The sequence below is a fragment of the Saccopteryx bilineata genome, chromosome 2, assembly GCF_036850765.1.
Source record: "Saccopteryx bilineata isolate mSacBil1 chromosome 2, mSacBil1_pri_phased_curated, whole genome shotgun sequence".
In the NCBI taxonomy this organism is placed as follows: domain Eukaryota; kingdom Metazoa; phylum Chordata; class Mammalia; order Chiroptera; family Emballonuridae; genus Saccopteryx; species Saccopteryx bilineata.
In genome coordinates, this window is record NC_089491.1 from 9,303,112 (window position 1) to 9,316,447 (window position 13,336).

Consider the following 13,336-nt stretch of genomic DNA (forward strand, 5'->3'; position numbering starts at 1 on the left):
CAGCTCGAGTGGCAGTGCACCAGAAAGCAAATAAAAAAGGTAACACCTTATGTAAATGACTTTTAGTACTTTTAAAAGGACAAGCCTTGGAAAAGAGCAGGTTAAATTCCACCTCCTTCTGCAGCAATTAGATTCCACTGCCTGTAGGTCTGCCAGATCTCTCAAAACTGGTTAGTGCTTCTAAAGCAAGCCAAACACCCTGCCTAACTAGGCAGGCAGAAGGAATATTCTTAGTTCTCAGCCTAGAATCAGAAAAGGCAGAAGCTATTAAATATGACTGTACCTCCTAAATAGGGACAACCAAAACGCTATATGTAAGTCAGCCACGTTGTCAGCATCCCCTGGACCCCACAAAAGGCTCGGGAAACAGACTAACTGCGATGGGGCCAAGTCTCCTATCAAGGCACTTCTGAGCCTGCCATCAGCTGCCCTCTCGGTGCCTGTCAATGACAGAAGCCAAACCAAGCTGTGCTTTACTTAATTCTACTGAAAATAAAGTCCAGGAAGCCCAGGGTGGGGCACAGGATACCACATAGCATCAGTGAACCATTTTCTCTTTCCACAGTTTGTTTACCAGGAAGGTTTATCTGCATACAGCGAGGGCGTAGAGCTTGCTGCACACAGTAGGCACAAAGTAAATACTTACTGAGTGAATACCATGCATGCCCCCAATAGGAAGGGTTAGAATTAAATATCCACACTGGCCCAATCCAAAGCTAACACTCATCAAAAAGTATCTTCACTTGGAAAATCCCCTCTTACTGGTAACATAACAATAGCAATGCTGTAGTCTGCAAAATATTGGTACCTGCTGTTGGTTACCAAAATGCTTTGCAATTAACAACTCATTAACAGAATGTATGAATTCTGCCAGTGCTAAAATATCATGCTGTGAATTTAATAAAGAACAAGTGAGGTAAGTTTTCTTTTTTATGAAGATAGTACTGTCTCTACTATCTGAGAGAGAGGGAGGGGGGGTAAGCATGGGAATAAATAAGAAAGATTTTATTTGCTGATAGATCCACATCTTTGGGTTACAGTATCCTACGCGAGGTACTGATGACAATGGCTCTTTTTTGCTCTGAAGCATGCCATCAAGTGCAGTCGGGGAAATTCGCTCAGAAAGCAAGGATGCTGCTCCCAGAATGCACCAGAGAGGCAGCCCAGGAGCAGGTTCCAAGATGGCTGCAGGCTGCCTCCAGCTGAGGCAGACAAAGGACCAGTGGCCTGTGCCTGAGCGTGGTCACGGCCTGGCCTGCAGGATGGGAGGATGCTCTGAGAAAAGCGTTACAAGCCTTCTTCTCCCCCCTCCCACCCCCACCGCCAAGCCCCTCAGTTGCTACACCCTGGGGATCAAGGCAGCCTTTGTGAAATACAGACAAATGACTCCTTGCTGCACGGGGCTGCGCGGGGCTGAGGCTGGTCGGCGGGCGGAGGAAGCGCCACACCAGCAAAGGAAGCTTTTAATGAGAAACGCCCAAGATATCCATGGCAGAGGCCATCACTCAAAGCAGCTTGCCCTGAATTACATATTTTCTGACTGCAAATTACTTTTAGCAGCGTCTCTACCGTCACTTCAATTGACCTTCCTAACAAAAGGCCATTTATTAACTAACTAGCAGTCCACATTTCCCAGGCTGTGTGGAGCCTCGAGCCAGAAGGGATGGCACCACGGAGTACTCAGCCACCCAGGGTCACAGGCCCAGCCTCCGCGAGGGGGAGAAGGGGCCATTAATGCTGGCCTGCAGAGCAAATCTGCTGGGAGGGAGACAGGGAGGGGGCAGCGTGTTTTAAACCAACATTAACCTGTCTGGCAGGAGACGATGCTGGTGGAAAACATGAAATACCAAGGCCTACTTGTATCAACTCCTGGTCTCACCCTCAGCAGCTCCTCGCCAGCATCCACCGCTGTCTCAAAAACCTGACTGTGCACAACAAGCACCTAGCGCCCCTCGGCTGCAGGGCTCTGCCACTCTCACAAAGCACTCTCGCTCGGGCTCCTTCCCAATCAGTCCCGTACTGAGCCCAGGAGGTGGCTGGCTCATATTATCCCTGTTTTAGAGGAGAGAAAGCCGAGGCCTGGAGTTCTCAGATACCATGCAGTGGCAGATGGTGGAGCCGAACGGGATGTGGTCCCCCTTCCCCAGTCGGGCCTGCTTTCACAACACTGCAGAGACAGGCCGACATCCTCTCTGACACCCAACTGAGAGCGCATTCTCACCACGAGTTATGTTTAAACTGCCAAAGCTCTTCTTTCTCTAGCCATAGCCCAACAAATGAAGCAAAGGGGAGAAAAGGAGAGAAAGACAGAAGTAACATGGGATTAATTTCCCTCACACTTCAGTTTCAGGATTCAACATTTCCCTCATAAATAATTTACAACAATAAAAATGAGCTAAGGCCCTGTTTGTGGAGGATGGAGGTAAATTTAGGCCTAATGAGGGAGATCTGAGCGCGGCACAGGAGGGAATAGGTTGATGCATGGCGCGGGGTGAGCCCATCGACAGACAGCACGTGGGGGCTCCGTCACCAACGGCCAGGCACAGGGCCGACCGGGAGGTGAGAGCCATTTGGGAAACTTCTACCATTCTAGCTGTCTCTGCATGGAGGGTCTCCAGAGTTCAAGTCAAAAGTTGACCCAGTACTTTCGATGACAAGATAACAGATGTTGGAATTACTCAGAGCTGTAGGATGGAGCCAACCTGCTGCTAAGTGGGTTACCAGTAAATGCCAGGTAAGGGATGAAGGTGGTGGCAGCACCTACCTGGGAGTCGGGTCTGCTCTTGGGCATGGGGGGACTGCTGTGGCACTACTGACCTTGAGCTCGCCCCCCTAACTGAACCTTGCAGGTCATCTGGTCTCAGTCCTCATTCTGATCTCCACCCCAGGGCCTGGACAGCCTCTGCTGGGTCATTGGCCAATCTGGGGGCTGCAGAGCCTGGTTCTGGATGGTTGTTCCCATGTCGGCCCCAGGAGGATTTCTCTGCAAGGCGGGAGTGCGTGTGTGCGCACGCACACGTGCCCATGCATCACCTATGTACAGCAGTACCAGATCGGGTCAGTAGGGTGAGGTGTGTTTCCAAAGCCAGGAGGACTGTTTTCATGTTATGCTGGATGGATACCATGTAACAACGCTGGGTGGGAGAAAACCGCCTCCTGCTTCTGCCCGCAATGCTGCGAACAGTGCCTGGGGGAGGCCCCGGCTCCCAGCACTGCAGTACCTCGCCAACGCTGTCATCCCAGGTTCACAGAGAAATGAACTTTAACTAGAAAGCCCTTCATACAGACAGCACACTGCTCCCTGGTAGCTGATCAAAGAATTACTACAACAGTTTGCTTAATCCCTGAAAGTCAGCAGTGCTGGGCTTAACTGATGCTGAACATTGTTTCAGAATCAAAGGCGTGCCTCCCGGCCCCAGTCTGGGAGAAAACTAAGCTACTGTATCACAGTTGAAAACTCAAGGGAACTTTGATATCATCTCTGTTTAATTTCCCCGGCCCTGCGAGCCTGGGGTTTATCTCATTTTATCAACTCCTGTACTGAAATCAAAACCCAACTAACAGAGCTAGACCTCTCTCCACCGAGGCCCTTTCAGTATCGGGGTGGGGTGCAGGCTGAAGAGTTTAAAGATGGGGGAGCAACAACTGCAGGGGGCAGGGGGCGCTGCCTTCAAAGGCAGAGCAGCAGGAACCCAGCCACAGAACAGCGCCAGTCAGCACTGCCCACCAGGGCTGACGGTGTGACTAGCACACAACTTTTGAGGAGAATAATTTCAAAGTATTAGGGGGAGGAGCAGGTTAAATTGGGCTACTATAATTGAAATGACAAAAGCAGTGGGTTAATTAAGTCCCCACAGAAGGAGGATATTGTGATCAGCTTGTTTGAAATCCAAAGTCAAGGGCACAAAAGACATAAAGTGTCTGCCCACAGCTACCAGCTTGCTGGGCTGGGGAGGAGCAGCGGATAAATATTTCACTTACTGTGGGAAACGGCCTAAGAGCAGGGTCCCAAGTGAGAACAGCCACCTCCCAGTCATAGCTGCTGCTACGGCCATCTGCTGTGCCTGTTTCCCAGTGGCAGCAGTGGTCTGCAAGAATCTGTGCCCCTCAAGTGTTGCCCCATGATTAGTGGCACCTTTCTGCTGGCAAGACATAAGCAGGGGACAGAGGGACACTGCCCGTCCACTTGGGAGGGAGCCTGTGGCCAAGCTTCACCAATGCACACCACACACAAACACACAGACCAGGCCGTCTCCATACAGCCAAGGTGCAGAGACCTACCTCCTCAGGAGACTGCGGGCTGTGGCCAGGGTCCATGCGGTGCCCAGGCCAATGGCTAGCTGACTCTTGGGGGACAGTGCACAGGCTGAGAGGCGTCACTGTGGACCTCAGGACAGCATCCTGGCACTTCCTGCACATTGGTCTGGACCACTTATCTAGTGACCAGTCAGAAGCCAAATCACTCTGACAAATGCTGCTGAGAGTGGTCCAATGGCAACAGGCCACAGGCTACTGGGAAGGCCACTATGATATTGGGAAATAAAAGCAAATATTTTTCTAAGCATACCTAGATCACAAAGAATGTTCCAGCTCGGGAACTAACAATGGCAAGCACTTCCTTTTCCCCAGTAAATGTCTGTTACTCCTAATAGAAGAATCTGGTGTACAAATGGGTCCACTCCATCTGACCTGTGATTAGATGTATATTAACCATTTGATTACCAGACAGATTTCCCATCAGCCATGTGAGGCAGGCCTGGGGTTCAGGCTGCTGCAGTCCAGTACAGTGCAATGCTAGGTCCTGGAATTCACTCTCCAAAAATAAATCTGGGATCAAGTTCTACAGCACTGCACTGGCCAAAGCCCTGCCCCTTATAAGCCTGACTCTGCAGAACCAGGGATCTGGGTGCAGGTGGGGGGAGTGGCATTCTCCAGTACTGTGAGCCCTGCACTGACCTGCCCACCATTACTGCAAATGAGGGCCATCCTTGCCCGCTCCCTTCAGCTCTTGGTGCCATACTGTCCCCTCGAGAGAAGGAAGAAGGGCGACCGAAATAGAAGGTAGATGAAATGAAACCACCCCAAGAGGCCACAAGAGCAATGCTCTCTTGATGTTCAGTGACATGAGTGACACCCTTGCCCTGATGGCTATAGTGTCAGCAGAGAAAAAGTGCCAATGTCATCTCTACAGGGGCACATGAGTTCCCAGGCCAGAGTCATCGGAGCATACAGCTTCAGGTCAGTCAGGCATACCCCATCACCACCGGCCCCCTCTGACTTTTACATGGGCCTTGAGGGTTTCTTTCCACACATCTGGGCATCTAATCAATCTACCTGAACGCTGATGACTTCCAAAATACTTCCACAGTCCGGAGTTTTCTCCTAAGACTCAGGTGTGTATGCAGCGTCTATCATTACTGCATGTCCCGTTGGTACCTCCAACCCAGCTTACTTGCCATCCTTGTGCTGAATCACTTCCCACGTTCCCAGGACCTGGCACAAAGCAGTCAGTCCACTAACATTTACCAAGAGCCTCTGTGCTGAGCGCTGAGGGAGGGCATGTGTGCACTGGCGAAGATGGAAACTCCAACACTCTGGAGCAGGGGTTCCCAAATTCTAGCATGCGTAAGAGTCACCTGGAGAGTTTGTTAAAACAGAGATGCTTGGCCCTGGCCGGTTGGCTCAGCGGTAGAGTGTTGGCCTGGCGTGCAGGGGACTCGGGTTCGATTCCCGGCTAGGGCACATGGGAGAAGCGCCCATTTGCTTCTCCACACCCCCCCCCCTCCTTCCTCTCTGTCTCTCTCTTCCCCTCCTGCAGCCAAGGCTCCATTGGAGCAAAGATGGCCCGGGCGCTGGGGATGGCTCCTTGGCCTTTGCCCCAGGTGCTAGAGTGGCTCTGGTCGCGGCAAAGCAACGCCCCAGAGGGGCAGAGCATTGCCCCCTGGTGGGCAGAGTGTCACCCCTGGTGGGCGTGCCGGGTGGATCCCGGTCGGGCACATGCGGGAGTCTGTCTGTCTCTCCCCGTTTCCAGCTTCAGAAAAATACAAAAAACAAACAAACAAAAAAAACACAGAGATGCTTAAGCCTGCTCCTAGAAATAGTGATTTAATGGGTCTAGGATGGAGCCTGAGAAGTTCCATTTCTAATAAGCCCAGTCCACAGTGCAAACAGCCAGCCCACAGTGCAAACTTTGAATACAAGGCAGTAGGTACCCATTAGATGTTTGATGACCAACTGACTGACTGAACAAATTATCCATGAGGAACAGCCTCAGAATGAGTTCCTCAGTCTTTCCCCTGCAACACAGGTCACCTAGAGTTCCTTCCCTATGACATTCACCCCCACATTCCAAATCTGGGTCACATCTTCTATTCTCCCCAAAACTTCCCCAGTTGCCCAGCCAGGGAGGTGCTGTCACTGAGAATCCTGATACTGTGCAAGGACAGAATCTTCACACATACATGTGCATACACAAACACACAGCCTTGTCTCTCAGGTTATAACACACTTTCCCTAGAAGAACATGTAGGTTGTTCAAAGGTGTCATGTCCACCAGAGCCTGGCTCATAGTAGGTACTGCACAATGATTACAGATAGACGGATGAAAGGAAACTGCCCGTGTTTCAGTGGGTGACGGAGGGAACATAGAGCAGCCCATGCAGAACAAGCAGCAGGGTTCCAGGGATGGCTGTCTGCAGAGGCAGGGAAGTGGCCTGCAGCACTCCGGGCAGCGCCAGGGGTGGGTCTCAGTTCAAGTAAGCTGGACGAGGGCCTGGCAGAGGCCGGCGGATCTCCAGGCTGGCTGCACAGAGGACTCACCTGAGGAGTCCATCGGAACTGTAGCTGCCCACTCCGACCCCGCGTTCTGATTTTACTGGTCTGGGGCCAAGACTGGATAGTGACACCATGCAGGGTGAAACAGTGACAAACAGGACGTGGTCACCGCTTGTGGAGCTCAGAGGCTGGAGGAAATACCCCAAGCAAAAGGGACTACAAATGAGGGAACACTTCCTTCTGCCTGATGAGTCATGGAGACGTAAGAGAGGAGCTGCCACTCGAGTGGGCCCCCCTGGAAAGTGGGGAGTGGGGAGCAGCGAAGGTACCGCAGGCAGAAGACATGCCATCCACAGCAGCGTACACAAACATGGATGGCTAGGGAACGGTGAGCAGCAGACGCACTCTAAAACAGGCTTAGGAAATGTCTAAACAAACAAACCAATAAACAAAATAGTCTGCACTTCCTTGCTCTTTCTAAGGTCTAAGCAATGACAGGTTTTCAGGAAAGAGCACTTCACTGGTCGGAAGGGAGAGATCCCCATGTCTTCAGTTCATGGTTCCTCTCCAGTGACCGAATTCTTCTCAACCCCACGCCACCTCCTGCCCCATGGGGCCTCCTTATGCTACCAGCTTGGTGGGTGAATGGGAGGTAAAGCAGAGGAACCAAAAGGCTGAAAGCTTCGCAGTCAGGGGGACCCAGGCTGCATGCCAGCCCTGATGCTTACAGCTGTGTGACCCCAGGCACGTTAGCTAAACTGGGCCTAAGCTTCCACTCCTATGCAATTAGAACACGAGATGATTCTGTTTTCTCTACATGGTTACACAGTGCATGAAAAACTTTTAGAACTTGCATCAAAAGACACAATCCACAGAATGAAAAAGACAACTTCTCCCAACCTACACAACAGGAGAAAATATTTGTAAATGATCTATCTGATAAGGATTAAAATCCAAGTCTACAAAGAACTCCTACAACTCAACAACAACAAAAACTGAAATGATTAAGTGAAAAAAAGAACAAAAGACTAAATATTTCTCCAAAAATGACATACAAATGGCCAACAAGCCCATAAAAGAATGCCCAACATCACTAATCATTAAGGAAATGAGACATCACTTCATACTCATTAGGATGGGCTACTATCAAACAATGAAAAACTGGGAGACTGAATGGGGGGTTGGAGGAACTGAGTAAAAAAAGAAAAGGGAGAGAGAAAAAGCTTATGGACGGGGACAGCATGGTGGTGCTTGCGAGGGAGAGGGGTGTTGCCGAAGGTGGAGGTGGGTGTAGGGGATGAGTGGTGGCAGAGACCTAACTGTGAGTGAGAAACACAATACCGCGTACAAATGACGTGTTGTGGAGCTGTGCACCTGCAACCTGTACAATTGTGTTAACCAGTGTTATCCCAATAAATTCAACGAAAAGGGAGAAAACGAAAAATCAGTATTGGCAAGGATGTGGAGACATTGGAATCCTGGTACGCCACTGGTGGAAATGAAAATGTAGCCATTATGGAAAACAGTATGGTGATTCCTCAACGAATGTAAAATAGAATTTCTCTATGGTCTGGCAATTACACTGAGTGTATACCTGAAAGAATTGAAAACAGGGTCTCAAAGAGATATTTGTAATCCACCTTCACAGTGGCATTATTCACAAGAGCCAAAAGGTAGAAGCAACCCAATATCCACAGACAAATGAATGGACAAGCAAAATAGGTACATCCATCCATACAATGAAGTTAAAAAGAAAGGAAATTCTGATGCATGCTTTAATATGAATGACCCTTAAAACATTATGCTAAGTAAAATAAACGAGTCACGAGAGGTCAAATGCTGTATGATTTCACTGATCTGAAGAACACAGAGCAGTCACATTCATAGAAATAGAAAGTAGAATGGTAGTTGCAGGCGTTGGGGGAGGAGAAAATGAGAGTTATTTAAAGAGTACAAAGTTTCAGTTCTCAAGATGAAAAAGTTCTGGAGACTAGACACACAGCATGAATGTACTTAATGCCACTGATCCATACCGATCAGTCAAAAAATGATTAGGATGGTAAATTTTCTGTTATGTGTATTTTATAACTTTTTTTAAAGTATCTACTATTGTGTTTCTCATATTTAATAAGCATAAGTACTACCCAAGGTGTTTTTTTTAACATCTAGATATTCTGATTTCAGTCTGGGTTTGAAGTCCTGGAACCTGCATTTTCATAAACATCCTAGGATTTTAGCTTATCAAGCATTCATTTATATCTCTTTCCTAAAGGATCAAGGCATATTCTGTTGAACACTTTGCTTTGATGATCAGTATCCTTTTTTTTTTTAAGTGTGTGTGTGTGGAATGACCTCATGTTGTTGACTCTAGACACAGGTTCAACAAGATGGCCCTCCAGTCCTCAGGGAAGTATGAGCTACAAAGCTCCAGTATGCGACCCCTGGGCTCCAAGCCCACGGGCCTCTCACATTTCAGTCTGGACAAGTTCTGCATCTCGCCAGAAGTGTGTCAAGTACACCATACACATGCCCACAGGATGTCCCCAACAAGGAGGTAATGTCAAGCATACCCTGCAGTGTCTCTGCCTCCCAAGCAGCTGGGCAGAGGATCGTGCATGTCGCATGTCGCATGACGGCAACCCCACTGCAAACAGCGCAGATACGCGGAGAAACCACAAGGCCCAAGCGAAGGCCCAAGCGCAGCCCAGCAAGCGGACGACCAAGGAGAGCTGGTGGGGCCAGTGAAACGTTGACCAGGGAAAGCCTCGAGGGAGCAAGAACAGCCTGGGGGAGAGGCAGAGCTCGCTCAAGGAACCCAGGCCTCCCTGTCCGCAACCTAACGAGCAAAGGAGACTCTGCTCACTCAACCGCAGCCCACTAAATACAGTGTTCTCAGCCACCACAGCCAGCCATGTAGTCATTTGTTATCCTCACCAGATAATAGCACCTCTGACATTTCCCATGTTGACTCCAACGCCATCATTACTTTCCAGTGTGGCAAGGATGTCGCTCTTTGAGCATGAAGCACAGAACACTTCCACCCTGCTAGGGCAGAGGGGCCCAAGACATCAGATTTGGATGCCCCTTAGAAGCAGATCTGCTGTGAAAGAGACAGAGATGAACTCTCAGCTCCCACCCCACCCCTTCCAAAGCCCAGAGAGGGGATCCAGCCTTTGTGAAATATATTAGAGCAAGATATTCTTTTCTTTTTTTTTTTTTAGCTACGCCCCCACACACATATTATCTAAAGGCAGATCCACAAAACTGGGGTCTGTCCCTGAATTCCACTTATACTTAGTGAGGCCCCCTCCCCCTCCATCCTCCACAATGTATATGCATTCACATATATTAGCTCCTTTAGCCATAAGGGGGAGGATTCATTCTTTTTTAACTTTATTTTATTTATTCATTTTAGAGAGGAGAGAGAGAGAGTGTGTGTGTGTGTGTGAGAGAGAGAGAGAGAGAGAGAGAGAGAGAGAGAAAGGGGGGAAGAGCAGGAAGCATCAACTCCATATGTGCCTTGACCAGACAAGTGCAGGGTTTTGAACTGGCGACCTCAGTGTTCCAGGTAGACGCTTTATCCACTGTGCCACTACAGGTCAGGCGGGAGAATTTATTCTTAAGCCACTTTCACAAATAAGGAAATAAGGATTCAGAAAGGTTCCATGACTTGTTTAGGGTCAACCGAGCTTCAAGAGGTAGAATGAGATTCAAACTCAAGATTCTAAATTCAAGTCTAGTGTTCTCTCTAATCTATCATTCACTCCTAGTAAGAAGAAATAAATAATAACCACAAAAAGCAAAGCACTCTAAAAAAATTTAAAAAATAAAACAACTCTTCTGATTATACAGTTAACAAACCCTTAATAATAACCAATGATTTTTATTGATCAACTTGCCCTACGGCAGGCATGGCACTAAGCGCTTCTCTTGCAGCACTTCATTTAATTCTCACCATAATCCCATAAGACAGAGATCATCATCAGCCACACTCCACAGGTGAGGCAACTTAAGGCTCAGAAAAGTTCATTAATTTGCCCAAGAACACAGTGAGTAGGAAAGGCAAGGTTTAATCGGAGGTCTAACTCTAAAGCCCTTGCATTCATCCATGGTGCACTATTCCAGCTACTGTCACGAAAGCCCACCACCTGGAGGGAGGCAGGGCAGGGAAAATGCCTTTAGCAACAATGAGGAATGTGGGCAAAAAGCTAGAAGAAAGGAATGAAAAACGTGGATTTAAGAGAAGATGAGTCTAAGCTCAAATGAACCAGTAATTCTCATGTCTACCGCTTCACAGGAGTCTTGGTGCCCAGGTCCCCGCAGAGGCCCAATCTCTCAGAGGCCCCATTTAAATGTTCTGTGTATGGCGCAGCATCCCAAAGCACCCTGCACAATTTCCGGAGAGCAAGAAAGGTGTCACCCGTCTCCTGTAACTAACCTTGCGAGCGCACTGAGTTTTTCAGTTAGTCTAGGCTTCCACAGAGCTTATCTTCTAACTTTTCTAAAGCTTTTCTGGTGCAGCTGATAAGATTTTCTAGCCCTGTTAAAATGAGATGAGATCCGGCCAGCTGTCGAGAAATGTACAATGAGATTATATTGAGAAGAAACCACCAGAGACAAAGGCTGCTAAAGAGGCACTGGCCCGCCGTCTGCCTCTATGGCAGAAATCTGAGTGGGCAGTGCTTCTTGGGTGGGGGCTGGGAGTGGAGAAGGGGCAACGGCCTCGGCCTCTGCCTTCTGCCCTGGCGTGGCCTTCCTCTGCGCCTTGCTGAAGAGGCTGCCAAGGCGGAGGGAACAGAGGAGTCAGTCACACCTTTAATGGTGAGAAAGGCTGATAATTCAGGGAAGAGTTATGTTTTGGTAACAAGAGAGATCAAAGATGCTCACAGGTCAGCCTTCTTCGCCTGGCCTATCTCTGGAGACTTAATGTCCCCTGGTGGTAGGTCGGTCATAGCTTTTGTCCCAACCGGTGCTCTTGAACCTCCCTTGAGCTGGAGTCCCTGTGGGGTGTTCATCAACACGCCCAGCCTCCTTCCAGGATGAGAACTCAGGTGCCCAGGGCGGGCACCTCACCTTGCAGACAGGTGCCCTGGCTATTGGGTGTCTGCTCTTCTGTGCTCAGGTCGCAGATGAGGCCACACCCCAGATGATGCCCGAGGCTCAGGTGCACGCTGGTCTGCACCCACGTGACCACCGAGAGCTGGACCCCAGGCCAGGCCAGGCCAAACGACTGTCCGCGGTGTGTGCCCAGGCGGCCCGGGCAGAGGTGAGCTGCCGCCCCTCCCGCACGGGCGGAGAGGCCCCGGGAGGCCCTCACCTGGCCCGGCCTGGGGGCGCTGCTTGCACTCGGGGCCCGAGCTCCTTACCGCCTGCCCGCCGCAAGGCCAAGCCAGGGCGGGAAGCCGCGGCGCGCAGGGCCGGCCAGAGGCCGCCGGGCCTGTCCCCGCGGCGGGCCGGGCACGGAGCCCGCAGGCCTCGGCGCAGCTCGGCTCCGCCCGCCCGCCCGCCCCTCGGCCCGGGGCCCGCGCCCGCCCGCCCGCCGCCGGGGGAGCAGGGCCCGCTCGGCCGAGCCTCCGCGGCGTCCGGCCCGCGCGGCCTCACTTAACTGTTCCCCGCAGGGGCGGCGGCTGCTGCGGCGGCGGCGGGTCCCGGCTCCGTCTCACGCAGAAGCAGCTTCTCATCGCCCGGGCGGCGCGGGAGGGGCCGGGCCCGGGGCCCAGGCGGCGGGGCCGGCGCCGCAGCTCGAGCGCGAGCCTCACCGGGAGCGGCGGCGGCGGCGGCGGGGGCGGGGCGCGGCCTGGCGGCGGCGGCGGCGGCGGCGACAACAGCGGCGGCGCTCCCGGCGCGGGCCTCGGGCCTCGCGGCTCTGGCGCTGGCTCCGGGGGAGGCGGCCGGTGCCCCGGGCTGGCTCGGGCGGGAGGAGGGAGTGGGAGTCCTGGAACTCCGGCGTCCGGAGCCCGCGCCGCCGCCCGGCCGGCACCCCGCCGCCCCCCCAGCCCGGCCTCACACCCACGGCCGGCGCCGCCGACCGGGCCTCACGGAGCCTGCACGCGGCCCGCAGCGCAGCCTCGGGCCCCCAGGAGCCCCCGGCCTCTCCGAGCCTGAGACACCAATGTCCCCTCCCCCGAGTTGGTCTCTTCCAGGGACCCGCAGTCCACTTGGCTCTCTTAGGCCTCTCGCTATCCTAGACCAGCCCTAACTCACAGCCTCAAATCCTTAGAAGCCCCCAGGCCTCTCAGAGCCTTGGATAACCTTTACTTACACACACACACACACACACACACACACTCACACACACACACCCCTTTCAGGGCTACCCAGCCCATCCAGCCCTTAGACACACACACACACACACACACACACACCCCTTGCAGGGCTACCCAGCCCACCCAGCCCTTAGACCAGGGGTCCCCAAACTTTTTACACAAGGGGCCAGTTCACTGTCCCTCAGACTGTTGGAGGGCCGGACTATAAAAAAAACTATGAACAAATCCCTATGCACACACTGCACATATCTTATTTTAAAGTAAAAAAATAAAACCGGAACAAATACAATATTTAA

General features: G+C 51.6%; 1 protein-coding gene across 8 annotated transcripts in view; it reads right to left on the bottom strand.

Moving 5' to 3' along the window:
• MVB12B (multivesicular body subunit 12B) overlaps positions 1–12,932 on the bottom strand; it is a 161,610-nt gene extending 148,678 nt beyond the window's left edge. The window contains exon 1 of one of the 8 annotated variants that reach the window (XM_066256202.1): positions 12,381–12,932. In XM_066256202.1, coding sequence (XP_066112299.1) covers positions 12,381–12,455 — 75 coding nt within the window. In that variant the 5' untranslated portion in view covers positions 12,456–12,932. The other 7 variants (XM_066256194.1, XM_066256198.1, XM_066256196.1 and 4 more) reach the window with 7 other exon arrangements.
• Between the last annotated feature and the right edge of the window lie 404 nt (positions 12,933–13,336).